The sequence below is a fragment of the Mytilus galloprovincialis genome, chromosome 9 (genome assembly GCF_965363235.1).
Source record: "Mytilus galloprovincialis chromosome 9, xbMytGall1.hap1.1, whole genome shotgun sequence".
In the NCBI taxonomy this organism is placed as follows: Eukaryota; Metazoa; Mollusca; class Bivalvia; order Mytilida; family Mytilidae; genus Mytilus; species Mytilus galloprovincialis.
In genome coordinates, this window is record NC_134846.1 from 60232399 (window position 1) to 60248596 (window position 16198).

General features: G+C 33.0%; 1 protein-coding gene across 5 annotated transcripts; it reads right to left on the bottom strand.

The window, feature by feature from the left end:
* Positions 1-6867: 6867 nt before the first annotated feature.
* LOC143045488 (splicing factor U2AF 50 kDa subunit-like) lies at positions 6868-10328 on the bottom strand. Of its 5 annotated transcripts, none has more exons than XM_076218028.1 (4): positions 10276-10328; positions 8419-8539; positions 7541-7644; positions 6868-7124 (listed from the first exon to the last, which is right to left on the bottom strand). In XM_076218028.1, exons 2-4 carry the CDS (start codon positions 8465-8467, stop codon positions 6993-6995), a joined length of 285 nt encoding a protein of 94 aa, XP_076074143.1. In that variant the 5' UTR covers positions 8468-8539; positions 10276-10328; the 3' UTR covers positions 6868-6992. The 5 variants fall into 5 exon arrangements, with proteins under 5 accessions (XP_076074143.1, XP_076074141.1, XP_076074144.1 ...); XM_076218026.1 differs by having other exon boundaries at positions 10231-10325; XM_076218029.1 differs by lacking the exon at positions 10276-10328 and adding an exon at positions 10121-10257.
* Between the last annotated feature and the right edge of the window lie 5870 nt (positions 10329-16198).

A 16198-nucleotide genomic window follows, 5' to 3' on the forward strand; every position in this document is an offset into this window, starting at 1 on the left:
AATTACGTCTCCAAAATAAAAGATTGTTTGTGATAGTCTAATAACCAAAATAGACAAAAAAAAAAGTACCGACACGAACAATAACGTACCGAAATGAACAGCGCAATACCAAAATCATTTAGGAAATTATCGAATTTTTCATAGAATCATATCGAAATGAACATCTGATATTATATCAAAAGATAAGATGTGACAAAATAACACCATTTTATTTGGATTCGGCTATCGCTTTAATAAAACTATACAACACTTTGCCTTTTGCCGAATATAACAAACATAGGGGGCTACATAAAATGAGTGGATAAAATCAGCTAGTCTTATGAAATGGACTTTTGCCATGATAACATAAATATTAAACAATAATGACCATAAGAGCAACAAAATGTGCCATTTCCAAGTAAAACAATATGCACTAGAAAATTAAGAATATTCGCTCGTGTATGTAACAATGTTTTAGATTTTAACGAGAGAAATTTATGTATTACTGAAAAATTATTACACCAGGGTTTTCGATATCACAAACTAGTCAAAACATTTACTAAATTTTATCATCGGTATAAAGACATCATTCGTAAATATAGCTCAACATTCAGACTTCTAATACGTTCAGGTATTTCACATCCAATTTTTTATGGTAATTACTATTCTTTATAAAGCACAAAGGTGTCAGTATTCACCTCAGAAACTTACAAAACCTTTGAATAGACTTATTAAGAAGGGATATAATTACGATACTGTTGTCAAGTCATTAAAGATTGCATATTTTGGCGTTAATATTGAGTCACTGATAAGGTCTTTGCATCGGAACTAAACACATTTATTCTAAAAACAGTTGTTGGCATGACACGGGTTATGTTCTTCTCATATATGTTATGATGGTATGATACTAAACCCCTAACGGGAAGGATTGTGCCTGATGTTCATATGATGAAATCATAATCTTTCAGTCAGTTTAGTTGAAGTCTGGAGCTGGCATGTCAGTTAACTGCTAGTAGTCTGTTGTTATTTATGTATTATTGTCATTTTGTTTATTTTCTTTGGTTACATCTTCTGACATCAGACTCGGATTTCTCTTGAACTGAATTTTAATGTGCGTATTGTTATGCGTTTACTTTACTACATTGGTTAGAGGTATAGGGGGAGGGTTGAGATCTCACAAACATGTTTAACCCCGCCGCATTTTTGCGCCTGTCCCAAGTCAGGAGCCTCTGGCCTTTGTTAGTCTTGTATTATTTTAATTTTAGTTTCTTGTGTACAATTTGGAAATTAGTATGGCGTTCATTATCACTGGACTAGTATATATTTGTTTAGGGGCCAGCTGAAGGACGCCTCCGGGTGCGGGAATTTCTCGCTACATTGAAGACCTGTTGGTGACCCTCTGCTGTTGTTTTTTATTTGGGCGGGTTGTTGTCTCTTTGACACATTCCCCATTTCCATTCTCAATTTTAAATATCGTGATAAAATCGAAAACATAGAAAATATTTTATCTAAAATTGCAAAACATTCGAATTTATAAATCGAAAACTAACTGACAATGTCAAGGCAAAAACAGAAAGACAAATTACAATACATGTATTACACAAAACACAACAAAAACAGAAAGACAAATTACAATACATGTATTACTCAAAACACAACAAAAACAGAAAGACAAATTACAATACATGTATTATACAAAACACAACAAAAACAGAAAGACAAATTACAATACATGTATTACACAAAACACAACAAAAACAGAAAGACAAATTACAATACATGTATTACACAAAACACAACAAAAACAGATCACAAAACACAACAAAAACAGAACGACAAATAACAATAAATGTATTACACAAAACACAACAAAAACAGAAAGACAAATTACAATAAATGTATTACCGTGACAAAACACAACAAAAACAGAAAGACAAATTACAATACATGTATTACACAAAACACAACAAAAACAGAAAAACAAATTACAATAAATGTATTACCGTGACAAAACACAACAAAACAGAAAGACAAATTACAATACATGTATTACACAAAACACAACAAAAACAGAAAGACAAATTACAATACATGTATTACACAAAACACAACAAAAACAGAAAGACAAATTACAATACATGTTTTATACAAAACACAACAAAAACAGAAAGACAAATTACAATACATGTATTACACAAAACACAACAAAAAAAAATCTTCAGCCCTGCGAAACATGAACCTCACCGAAAATAAGGGTAATCTCATGTGTCGCAGAAGGGTATGCAGATCCTGCTTCACAAGTTGCACCCGTCACGTGTACTCACGGTTGCTCATGCCGGTAAGTATAAACCGGTTTGAAATACGGTGCCCAGTAATTGAGTATGTTGCCTTTATATGGGATACAACAAACGTGTATAAATTCTGGTTAGCAGGCATGGATTTAGTTTTTTTTCTGTGGTACTAGTAATTAGCCGGAAAGTATACACAAAATGATTTAGTTTATAAATGGGAGATACTGGTTGGATACCGGTGTTTTATACCCAGTGGATGGTAGTTGTCGGCCGATTCTAGTGTAGACTCTCAATTTTCATTTCATTGTTGGGAATACGATATGTGTCAGAAAGGCATAACTAAATAATATTAATTGTTGCAGATTTCTCAAGAACTTGAAAACCAAGACTAACAGGAATTAGGAATCACATTTCTGTGTACTCAGTTTTCAGTCACATCAATCACACATCAACTTCTTATTAATTATCATGTATAGATTAAACAGTTCAAATTAACATACTATTCGTAGATTAAGTCACGTTAATATAAAACTTCAGTTGCTGCGGCGTCTCAAGTTTCTATAGGATTGAAATATGTACTAGTGAAATATCTTTGGTATCTATCACCCCTCTTTTATCAAAATTTAATATTAAAAGGTCACATTGGACTTTCCGGACATCAGGGACAGTCTATACTGTAAAGACTGTCCCTGACTGCATCGAGAACCCTTTCGCTGCCTGTGCAATATCCTTTGGTCTCACATAAAAATCTGAAACAATCCGTTAGTATTATACCCAAAATGTTGACTCAGTTTTAATTAAAAACAAATTCATCCGAACATTCAAACATTCAAACGTTCTATCAAATATTGTCTTAAAAATGAGCAAAATTACTCTAAATACTACTGATGACAATTCCATTCTTAGAACATCCATGTCCTAGCACATCTCTTAGAACTTTCAACTTTTATATAACAGACAGTTGGCTTAAAAGACAAAACAAAGCAGTAAGTGTTCTGAAGTTTGTTAGATACAAATAGAACAGTTGGATTGAGAAACGCACCACTGACACAAGATAGATTGAGGGATGCAAAGAAATACAAAACAGGTTACATTGAAAGACACGGCATTGTAATGCCGACGGATTAAGAGACACACCAAACAGTTAGATTGAGAGACAATCCTGAGCAGTTTCATTGAGGACACATAAACATTTGGAATGATACACACCAACACAGTTATAATTAGAGACAAATCACGGCCGTTGGATTGAGAAAACACCAAACCAGACCCATTGAGAGACACTACAGTGCAGTTGGATTGAAAGACGAACCAAAGCAATTGGATTGAGAAACCTCCCAACCAAACACGTTGTAGATACTGCAAATTAGTTATAGTAAGACACATCACCACAGATGGGTCTTGATTACTTTCAACTTAATTGATTAAATTTATATACAATTACTTTGTTAATTGTAGGATTATTTAAATTAACGATTTAAAGTAACTGATTAAATTAATGGCTCGCAAAGGACCGAAAAACAGACAACGATTTTCGGCCAATTTCCTGAATAAAAAACAGGATTTCAAAGAAGTATTTCTTAGTAATTCTTTAGTTTAAACATATTTTTTATAGTGGATTGGGAAACAAGTTTTGCAACTTATATTTATCCCTTTCCACTTTGGGGGTGCGAGTGCTGCCTTGTAGCGGCATTAGCCTACTCTTTTTCGAAATCACGTGCAAGAGATATGGCTCTCTCTCTTAACACGGGTCAGCCATGTATCGTCCCCTTCCGACGGACTATCATCGTTTCCTCAAGACAATACTTGCAAATGGTGCCAAGGGAGAGCCGAAAATTCTTTGACTAATTGACCTAAATTTCAGTTCTTTACACCTTTGGAATGTCTGCTATTCATCTGTAATGAAATTAATTTGATAACTTTTTGTTTAAAGTTACAGTTATTTGGTTTTAAATATATGTGTAAAAACGGCAATTATGTGTCCCCTTTTGACAAAATATCAGGAAATTTTAAAGAGCCTTTATTCAACTTTTCAGGGTATTTATTTTCCCAAAGAAACACGTTTCAAGCTAAGAATATATTGCTTTTGACGTTGTCTTTAATAAAGAAATATCAGTATACTTCAAAAACATTAAGACCCGAACTTAAACTGCAGAAATTATGGCGAAATGAGCACCCTACTCTATAGAAAATTGAAATTTGGTGAACATTTGATTTCATAAAATTGAGAATGGAAATGGGGAATGTGTCAAAGAGACAACAACCCGACCAAATAAAAAACAACAGCAGAGGGTCACCAACAGGTCTTCAATGTAGCGAGAAATTCCCGCACCCGGAGGCGTCCTTCAGCTGTCCCCTGAACAAATATATACTAGTCCAGTGATAATGAACGCCATACTAATTTCCAAATTGTACACAAGAAACTAAAATTAAAAATAGTTCACCTGTACCCTAGAAACCCATGAAAATTGGAATTCAACGAACAATTATGAATCCACAGTATATGAAATTCAGGGTGCCGTCTCAGATTTCTTCTGATACCATCCCCTTTACTCCAAAATGATGCCTCTGTTTAGTGCCTCAGTTAAAACATTTTGCATACGAAGTCTATATCAGACTTTGTAACATTTGTATCTAATTTAAAGGATATTCATGAAAATATCTGACTGGAATTTCATTGATGAAATATTTGTGCAAACATTGTGATACACTCTCTGGTGTTAATATACATGCCAAATATTAGACAGGATAATTTAACAGTTCTCTAAAAAGAGCGGACACATTTTGTTACAGACGGACATTCTGATCACAATAGGTTTATTGGCAGGTCCCTAATAATTGATATTGGCATTTGATGTCTTATTCTGAGACAAGAAAAGTCTGTAAGTCTTTATCTCATTTAAGCCAATAGCTGTTTCTGTTTCTCAGTGCATCATAAACATACCAATCAAAATCAATATGTGACTTCTATTATTTCAAGATGGTGTTATCCACTGAAACTAATAACTCTGCACTGTGATGCAAAGCTAACAGGATATGAAGTGTACTAAATTGATGTCACTGGTTTCTCTTCTTTTTAAAATTTATTTTACTAAATCTTAGCCTGTATTAAAAAAATAATTCACACTTTTAGATATTTGAATGATATATTGGCTTTCAATAATAATGACTTCAATATGTAAATCAATGAGATTTTACTTTTAGTAAAGCTAATACCAACAATCATGACAAACAGTCTTTCCTGGATCTTGACATCAATATCTTTATGGGAAGCTTAATACCAAAATGTAAAATAAAAGAGAGGATTGTTAATTTCCTATTGTTAATTATCCTTTTTTAGATGGTAAAGTTCCCTTATGGTGTTTATATATCTCAACTTGTTTGATTTGCTTATGTAGTTAACAATGTATTTGATTTTAACATAAGAAATTATTGTGTTACTGCCTAAAAATTATTACACCAAGGCTTTCCATATCACAATATTTTATCATCAGTACACTGCAAGGATATTATTCGTAAATATAAATCAACGTGCAAGCATATTATACGTTCAGGTATTTACATCAAAATTATTATGGTAATATTCTATACAAAGCACAAAAATGATGGCATTCACCTCAAAAGCTAACCAAACCTTTAAACAAACTTACTTAGAAGCGATATAATAACGATACTCTTGTCAACTGATTAATGGTGGCATTATTTTTAATTCATTCATAGGGTCTTGGCATCAGAACCAAACACATTTATTTCAAAACAAGAATGTGTCCCTAGTAAATGGATGCACTAGCACTTTCTATGTTCTGTGGATCGTGAAAATGTGGTAAAATCTCTTATTTGGCATTTTAAAAAATATGAAAGATCAAATATCATAGAGAACATGTGTATTAAATTTCAGTTAAGTTACCTCGACCAAAAACTTTAACCTGGAGCAGGACAGAAGGACGGACGAACAAACAGAAGCACAGACCAGAAAACATAATGCCCATAAATGGGGCATAACAAGTTGTTGGCAGAATACGGATTATGTTCTTCTTGTATATTTTATGATAGTATGATACTAAAACCCTAACGGGAGGGATTGTGCTCACAATTAGACATCTTTTAATCTGAGTTTTACTGTGTATATTGGCTAGGATAAAGGGGAGGGTTGAGATTTCACGAAAACATGTTTAACCCGACAGCATTTTTATGTCTGTCCTAAGTCAGGAGTCTCTGGCCTTTGTTAATCTTGTATGTGTTTTAAATTTTGGTTTATTTATGTTTTAGAGTTTAGTGTGATGTCCATTTCCTCTGATCAAGTAGGCATTTTTGTTTAGGGGCCAGCTCCAGCCTGCTTCTGGGTGCAGGATTTTGCTGTGTTGAAGACCCATTCATGCCTTGGACTGTTAAATGCTCTTTGGTCAGTTGTTTCCTCTCTTACCTCCCCTTTTCATTCTCAATTTTATTTTTTTATAGCTATATGAAGTCAGTTAAAATAGCTATGTAAACTTTAGTAGGTTTAAAGCAACACATAAATGGTGCATCTTCTAACGGACATAACTATGATAACATAATTGTTTTACATCAAATGATAATAAATGGAGAAAAACTGAAATAGCCCATACCTAGGTGATTTAATATTAAAATCGATATTTATAAACAAATAAAACATGAAGTTCATTTCAATTTGTACATTTAATTAAGACATGATGACTAAAAGTTATTATGGGACAAACAATGTTAAAATTCTCTTCGATGATATTTATCTGGATCATAGTAAGAGGTAACGACAACTCTGTTGGAGAACTTCCTTCCTGTCCAAGCTTGCTGTGCCTGCTGACAATCAATTATAGAATTAAACTCCACAAATATCTAAAATGACAAAAAATATTACATAAATTAGGAAAAAATACACACATGTTCAAAATCTGTCAACGGACACATATTTTATCCAATCTTTATACTATTCTTTTTTAAGTCTTCTTTTCTATTGAGGGGAAAGGCAGAATTGATTTATGAAATATACATTATTTTTTTTCAGACACTGTTTTGTTTTGGCTCTAGTCACAACTCCAATCTGCTATAAGCAGAATTTTTAAAATTAATTTTGTCAAGTAATTTACTATGACTCAGAAACCAATAAAATTATCAGGGGCAGATTCAGGGTTCAACAGTTATTGTCCATTAAGGTACTTACAGTATCCATCACTGATTATCATACAAATTAAAATTTACCAATTAAACTTGTGTACAATAGATTGATAAAAGACATAATATATATAACCCACCTTCCCACATCCAGGAACATCCACTCCTTTGATTGGTCTTGGGATTTCCAAACTCCGCACCACACCATACTTCCCACATTCTTCTTTGACATCCTCCAAAATATCTGTTAGTTAAAAAGATTTCTAACATTAGTAAAATCTCTGAATTCTTAGGCATTAACCATATATATTTTGCATGCATTTGTAAACATATGGAAATTTTAAATATTTCATAATTGTATGAACAAAAGGTAAGATTTTTTAACTGTATGAATATAAATGGTGTAATCATTTGGCATGAACTGTTACACTGCTGTGGGATGATAATGATGATGGATAGCTGTCTAATGTAATGTCAAATGGCAAATTGAAAGCATAATCACTAAATCAGGACGAGAACATTATATATGAGAATATTGTGGTATGAATATATACCCAGCTTTGTACTAAACAAAAAGGATGAAAATTGATAGAATAATAGTTCACAGAGAAAGAATCATCAGTACAACACTTCATTCTTTCCAGACACATAAATCATGTAAATTTAACTCCAATCCAACCAGTCTTACATTGTATTCCTACATGATGCATGTTAACAGAGCAGTATATACCAATTTTCATGTCATTTGTTTGACCTGCTCAAGGTTCAAACCTTAGACCTTTTGCATTATAGGGGAGTAGGCTACCACAAAATCATCAAGGTGGTTTAAGTGCTGGTGAAACTTAAAGATGTTATATGCTTCCTTATCACCCTGTTTAACATGGGCTTTAACTAGTACATGTACACCAAATGGCAAATATTTTATTAAACAGAATAAACCTAGGAAATGTTGCTATGATTATAAAGAGTGTTGTATTCCATACTATTTCTGTCTGCATTAAGATAAAGCAAATCTCACCCCCGTATTCTTCTTCATCCTCCAATTCTTCTGGTGGTATCATATTCATCAGGCATAACACCTCTGTTGGAGGTCCAGCTCCTTCGGCAAGGTTAATACCTTGTACTTGTAACTGTACAAGCTATAAAAACAATGTAAAGTTCCCTTGAAAATCAATTTTCCATGAACAAATATATATAAAGCAAAAAATTAACCAAGAAACTGGTACAAATGTCAAATGTATATACATAATTTTTTATACATTATACAGTAGAATATTTCAGCATGTATTACACAGGTGAATTACTGTTTTGGCAATGAATAACCTCATTACTATTAATGGTTTCAGGACATATACCAAAATCCATCACTAAGCCCACTTTGATAGCCTTAGTAACAACCAACTTTCAGTCCATAGATTATAATTACCAACATAACCAATTTTCATCTTGTCTATTTGAAAATTTATGGTTCATGTGGACCCTATGTCTAAAATGACCGTATTTTCACCTCAAAATTTACAGACAAACCTGTGCATCTGGAAAAGTTTTAAGGCATAGCATGTCCTAGATAAATAAATTTCAAATATATTTTATGTTTTAGAAAAATAAAAACTTACCAGGATTTTGCAGTGCACTTTTTTTATTTCCTCCAGAAGATGCCAAAATAAACTAAGTTTGGAAACAGGTTTGAGAACTTCCCCACAGGTAATGATTGACATGAACAATAGATGGACAATAGATACCAGACAATAATTGGTTATTTAAACTGTGTACCTGAGTGGACCATATCAAGGGAAACTCAGCTGTTTGTCAATTTTGTAATCTTCTGCAGGGACGAAAAAAAGTGCACGGCAAAATCCAATTAAGTTATAAATTTTCTAAATAATTAATACAATGCATTTGAATTCTATTTATCTATAGTCGCCATCAGCTGAAATTCGTATCGGTTATTGGTAAAAATAATCTAAACTATCAATCACGTTTACTCGAGTTATAGTTTTTCACATTTTATTCATACATGTAAATCGCAAAAAGAAAAAACACTACTGACCTACCTTTTAAGTGATTGCACTGTGATAATCCTGACCTTCACATTTTCCAAGACGATTTTGAATGGTGAAATCCGCCATTGTTTTTACCAGAAGTGTTTTTTAGTGGAGTTCAATTTCATAAAATTTGCATAAAGCATGGGAAACCTTATCACATCAATGAAAAGAACATTTCAGGAAACTGCGTAAGTGACGAATGTCATATGTAAACAAATGATCCTCATAGAAAAAAAATGAATTACAATGGAAAACATTCTGGAAAATGTGACGGTCAGGATTATTACAGTGCGATCACTTAAAAGGTAGTTCAGTAGTGTTTTTTCTTTTTGCGATCTATGAATGGAATGTGAAAAACTATATTTCGAGTGAACGTGATTGATAGTTAGATTATTTTTACCAATAACTGCTACGAATTTCAGCTGACGGTGACTATAGTGGTTTTCCTTTAAGCGATTTATGAATGGAATGTGAAAAACTATATCTCGAGTGAACGCGATTGATAGTTTAGATTATTTTTACCGATAACCACTACGAATTTCAGCTGACGGCGACTGTAGGGCATGCTACGGTATGCTATGCCTTAAACCTTTTCCAGATGCACAGGTTTGTCTGTACTCAGAGTAAATTTTGAGGTGAAAATACGGGTATTTTAGGAATAGGGTCCACATGAACCTTAAATAGCAGTTGCGTCAAGTTAATATAATGCAATTCATTTGTTCAACTGGTTTAAACTCTTTAATGCTATCCAACTAGAAACTAATGCCACTTTTCTAAGCAAGCACCTGCATTTACATGCACAGATCCTCCCAAAATAAACCAAAACAAACCAGACTATTTTTTTTCCGTTACTATTTACGTCTCCAAAATAAAAGATTTTTTGTGATTGTCTAATAACCAAAATAGACAAAAAAAATGTACCGATACGAACAATAACGTACCGAAATGAACAGCGCAATACCAAAATCATTTCGGAAATTATCGAATTTTTATAGAATCATACCGAAATGAACATCTGATATTATATCAAAAGATAAGATGTGACAAAATAACACCATTTTATTTGGATTCGGCTACCACTTTAATAAAACTATACAACACTTTGCCTTTTGCCGAATATAACAAACATAGGGGCTACATAAAATGAGTGCATAAAATAGCTAGTCTAATGAAATGGACTTTTGATAACATAAATATTAAACAATAATGACCTTAAGAGCAACAAAATGTGCCATTTCCAAGTAAAACAATATGCACTAGAAAATTAAACTATAGGTAAATATCGTGATAAAATCTATATTTATACAGAATAAACATATAAAATATTTTGTCTAAAATTGCAAAACATTCGAAGGCATAAATCGAAAACTAACTGACAATGCCATGGCAAAAACAGAAAGACAAATTACAATACATGTATTATACAAAACACAACAAAATCAGAAAGACAGATTACAATACATGTATTACACAAAACAGAAAGACAAATTACAATACATGTATTACACAAAACAGAAAGACAAATTACAATACATGTATTATACAAAGCAGAAAGACAAATTACAATACATGTATTACACAAAACAGAAAGACAAATTACAATACATGTATTATACAAAACAGAAAGACAAGCTGGCATGTCAGTTAACTGCTAGTAGTCTGTTGTTATTTATGTATTATTGTCATTTTGTTTATTTTCTTTGGTTACATCTTCTGACATCAGACTCGGATTTCTCTTGAACTGAATTTTAATGTGCGTATTGTTATGCGTTTACTTTACTACATTGGTTAGAGGTATAGGGGGAGGGTTGAGATCTCACAAACATGTTTAACCCCGCCGCATTTTGCGCCTGTCCCAAGTCAGGAGCCTCTGGCCTTTGTTAGTCTTGTATTATTTTAATTTTAGTTTCTTGTGTACAATTTGGAAATTAGTATGGCGTTCATTATCACTGGACTAGTATATATTTGTTTAGGGGCCACCTGAAGGACGCCTCCGGGTGCGGGAATTTCTCGCTACATTGAAGACCTGTTGGTGACCCTCTGCTGTTGTTTTTTATTTGGTCGGGTTGTTGTCTCTTTGACACATTCCCCATTTCCATTCTCAATTTTAAATTACAATACATGTATTACACAAAACAGAAAGACAAATTACAATACATGTATTACACAAAACAGAAAGATAAATTAAAATACATGTATTACACAAAAAAGAAAGACAAATTACAATACATGTATTACACAAAACAGAAAGATAAATTAAAATACATGTATTACACAAAAAAGAAAGACAAATTACAATACATGTATTACACAAAACAGAAAGATAAATTAAAATTACATGTATTACACAAAAAAGAAAGACAAATTACAATACATGTATTACACAAAACAGAAAGATAAATTAAAATACATGTATTACACAAAAAAGAAAGACAAATTACAATACATGTATTATACAAAACACAACAAAATCAGAAAGACAGATTACAATACATGTATTACACAAAACAGAAAGACAAATTACAATACATGTATTACACAAAACAGAAAGACAAATTACAATACATGTATTATACAAAACAGAAAGACAAATTACAATACATGTATTACACAAAACAGAAAGACAAATTACAATACATGTATTACACAAACCAGAAAGACAAATTACAATACATGTATTACACAAAACAGAAAGACAAATTACAATACATGTATTACACAAAACAGAAAGACAAATTACAATACATGTATTACACAAAACAGAAAGACAAATTACAATACATGTATTACACAAAACAGAAAGACAAATTACAATACATGTATTACACAAAAAAGAAAGACAAATTACAATACATGATTTACACAAAACACAACAAAAAAAGAAAGACAAATTACAATACATGTATTACACAAAACACAACAAAAAAAGAAAGACAAATTGCAATACATGTATTACACAAAACACAACAACAAAATCTTCAGCCCTGCGAAACATGAACCTCACCGAAAATAAGGGTAATCTCACGTGTCACAGAAGGGTATGCAGATCCTGCTCCACAAGTTGCACCCGTCACGTGTACTCACGGTTGCTCATGTAAGTATAAACCGGTTGGAAATTCGGTGCCCAGTAATTGAGTATGTTGCTTTTATATGGGATACAACAAACGTGTATAAATTCTGGTTAGCAGCATGGATTTAGTTTTCTGTAGTACTAGTAGTTAGCCGGAAAGTATACGCAAAATGATTTAGTTTATAAATGGGAGATACTGGTTGGATACCAGTGTTTTATACCCAGTGGATGGTAGTTGTCGGCCGATTCTAGTGTAGACTCTGTGCTTATGCATCCCGTCATACTTTGAACGACAAAATTATTTCATGTCTACCTGTGCGAATTTCAAACGCGCAATTTTACACTAGTACTCAAAACCCTCCTTCCTTGATGGGTGCATTTTACATAGACAAATAAAATCGTACAATATAATCAAAATGAGGATGTTAATTTGATGTGTGCTTCTTCGTTACATTTGTTGTTTTTATAGTGATTAATATGATAACACAATGTTGACTGCTGTACCCCTATTTTTGACATTTTTAACTATTGTGTCTGTTTGTTTTGTTCAAGCATCGGTGACAATATAATGGAAGTTTATACGACTGTCATACAAGTGAGAGGTTTAGCTAGCTATAAAACCAGGTTCAATGCACCATTTTCTACATTTGAAAATGCCTGTACCAAGTCAGGAATATGACAGTTCTTGTCCATTCGTTTTTGTTGCGTTTTGTTATTTGATTTTGCCATGTGATTATGGACTTTCTGAATTGATTTTCCTCTGAGTTCAGTATTTTTGTGATTTTACTTTTTAGAAAGGCATAACTAAGTAATTTTAATTGTGGTAGATTTCTCAAGAACTTGAAAACGAAGACTAACAGGAATTAGGAATCACATTTCTGTGTAAAGAGTTTTCAGTCACATCAATCGCACATCAACTTCTTATTAATTATCATGTATAGCTTAAACAGTTCAAATTCACATACTATTCGTAGATTAGTCACGTTAATATAAAACTTCAGTTGCTGCGGCGTCTCAAGTTTCTATAGGTTTGAAATATCTACTAGTGAAATATCTTTGGTATCTATCACCCTTCTTTTATCAAAATTCAATATTAAAGGGTCACATTGGACTCTCCGGACATCAGGGACAGTCTATACTGTACAGACTGTACCTGACTGCATCGAGAACCCTTTCGCTGCCTGTGCAATATCCTTTGGTATCACATAAAAATCTGAAACAATCCGTTAGTATTATACCCAAAATGTCGACTCAGTTTTAATTAAAAACAAAGTCATCCGTACTTTCAAACGTTCTACCAAATATTGTCTTTAAAATGAGCAACATTACTCTAACTACTACTGATGACAATTCCATTCTTAGAACATCCATGTCCTAGCACATCTCTTAGAACTTTCAACTTTTATATAACAGACAGTTGGCTTAAAAGACAAAACAATGCAATAAGTGTTTTGAAGTTTGTTAGATACAAATAGAACAGTTGGATTGAGAAACGCACCACTGACACAAGATAGATTGAGAATTGCAAAGAAATACAAAACAGGTTACATTGAAAGACACAGCATTGTAATGCCGACGGATTAAGAGACACACGAAACAGTTAGATTGAGAGACAATCCTGAGCAGTTTCATTGAGGACACATAAACATTTGGAATGAGACACACCAACACAGTTATAATTAGAGACAAATCACGGCCGTTGGATTGAGAAAACACCAAACCAGACCCATTGAGAGACACTACAGTGCAGTTGGATTGAAAGACGAACCAAAGCAATTGGATTGAGAAACCTCCCAACCAAACACGTTGTAGATACTGCAAATTAGTTATAGTAAGACACATCACCACAGATGGGTCTTGATTACTTTCAAATTAATTGATTAAATTTATATACAATTACTTTGTTAATTGTAGGATTATTTAAATTAACGATTTAAAGTAACTGATTAAATCAATGGTTACATTGGCCAGTAATGATGATTACATTTGACAACAATGAATTTCAAAATTACCAGTGGCGGATCCAGAAATTTTCATAAGTGGGGGCCCACTGACTGACCTAAGAGGGGGCCCGCTCCAGTCACGCTTCAGTGATTCCCTATATAAGCAACCAAATTTTTTCCCAAAAAGGAGGCCCGGGCCCGCTGCCCCCCCCCCATAAATCCGCCTATGCTTACCCATTTCAATGATGTAAATGAATAAATGATTTAGAACACTTTTTTTTAGAAAGGATTTCATTTGATAGGTTATTAAACAATAACTTCAAACTTCGTTTAATTAAATAAACTACAAAAAAATCAAACATATACATTGCGTCACAGGTTATGTATGACCTGTTACACTTTACCACCATTAATAATGTTGATTCTCTGAATCATTTTGACCTCAGTTTAATAGAGGGTTTTAAAGAGGTTTGGATTTTGACATCTTCCAGACTTCTGTGGATTCATGTATTTACGTGGGTTGAGGAAAGCTTGCATTTTTTGTTGATATGGGAGTTTGTGGTCTTGCAAATCTCTGCATACAAAACCTAGAGTGGGGCGCACATATTCGCCGTTTTATGATTTTGAGGTGTAAAAACGAGTTTAAAAGATGGATGAAATATGAGAAATTTGAAATTTTGCAACTTATATTTATCCCTTTCCACTTTGGGGGTGCGAGTGATGCCTTGTAGCGGCATTAGCCTACTCTTTTTCGAAATCTACAATGGTGTCTTTCACGTGCAAGAGATATGGCGCTCTCTTAACACGGGTCAGCCATTTATCGTCCCCTTCTGACGGACTATCATCGTTTCCTCAAGACCATACTCACAAATGGTGTCAAGGGAGAGTCGAAAATTCTTTGACTAATTGACCTAAGTTTCAGTTCTTTACAAATTTGGAATTTCAGCTCTTAATTTGTAATGAAATTAATTTGACAACTTTTGTTTAAAGCTGCAGTTATTTGGTTTTAATAGATGCGTAAAAACGGCGAATATGTGTCCCCTTTTAACAAAATATCAGGAAATTTCAAAGAGCCTTTATTCGAATTTTTAAGGTGATTTTTTCCCAAAGAAACACGTTTCAAGCTTAGAATATATTGCTTTTGATGTTATCTTTAATAAAGAAATATCAGTATACTTCCAAAACATAACAAGAGTGCACACGCTGAAATGTCTCGCCTTCTATACTAATCATTGATATTATGTTGATAGTCCTAAGTAAAAAGCTAAGTTTTATAACAACTGTACCATAAACTTAACATTAACCAAGATAACTAAACAAAGACCAATGAACCTTGAAAATGAGGTCAAGGTCAGATGAACCATGCCAGGCAGACATGTACAGCTAACAATGCTTCTATACAACATATATAGTTGACCTATTACTTATAGTTTAAGAAAAATAGACCAAAACACAAAAAACTTAACACTGTGCAATGAACCGTGAAAATGAGGTCACGGTCAAATAAAACCTGCGCGACTGACATAAAGATCATAAAATATTTCCATACACCAAATATAGTTGACCTATGGCATATAGTATTAGATAAAAAGACCAAAACTCAAAAACTTAACTTTGACCACTGAACCATAAAAATGAGGTCAAGGTCACATGACATCTGCCCGCTAGACATGTACACCTTACAATCATTCCATACAACAAATATAGTAGACCTATTGCATATAGTATGAGAACAACAGA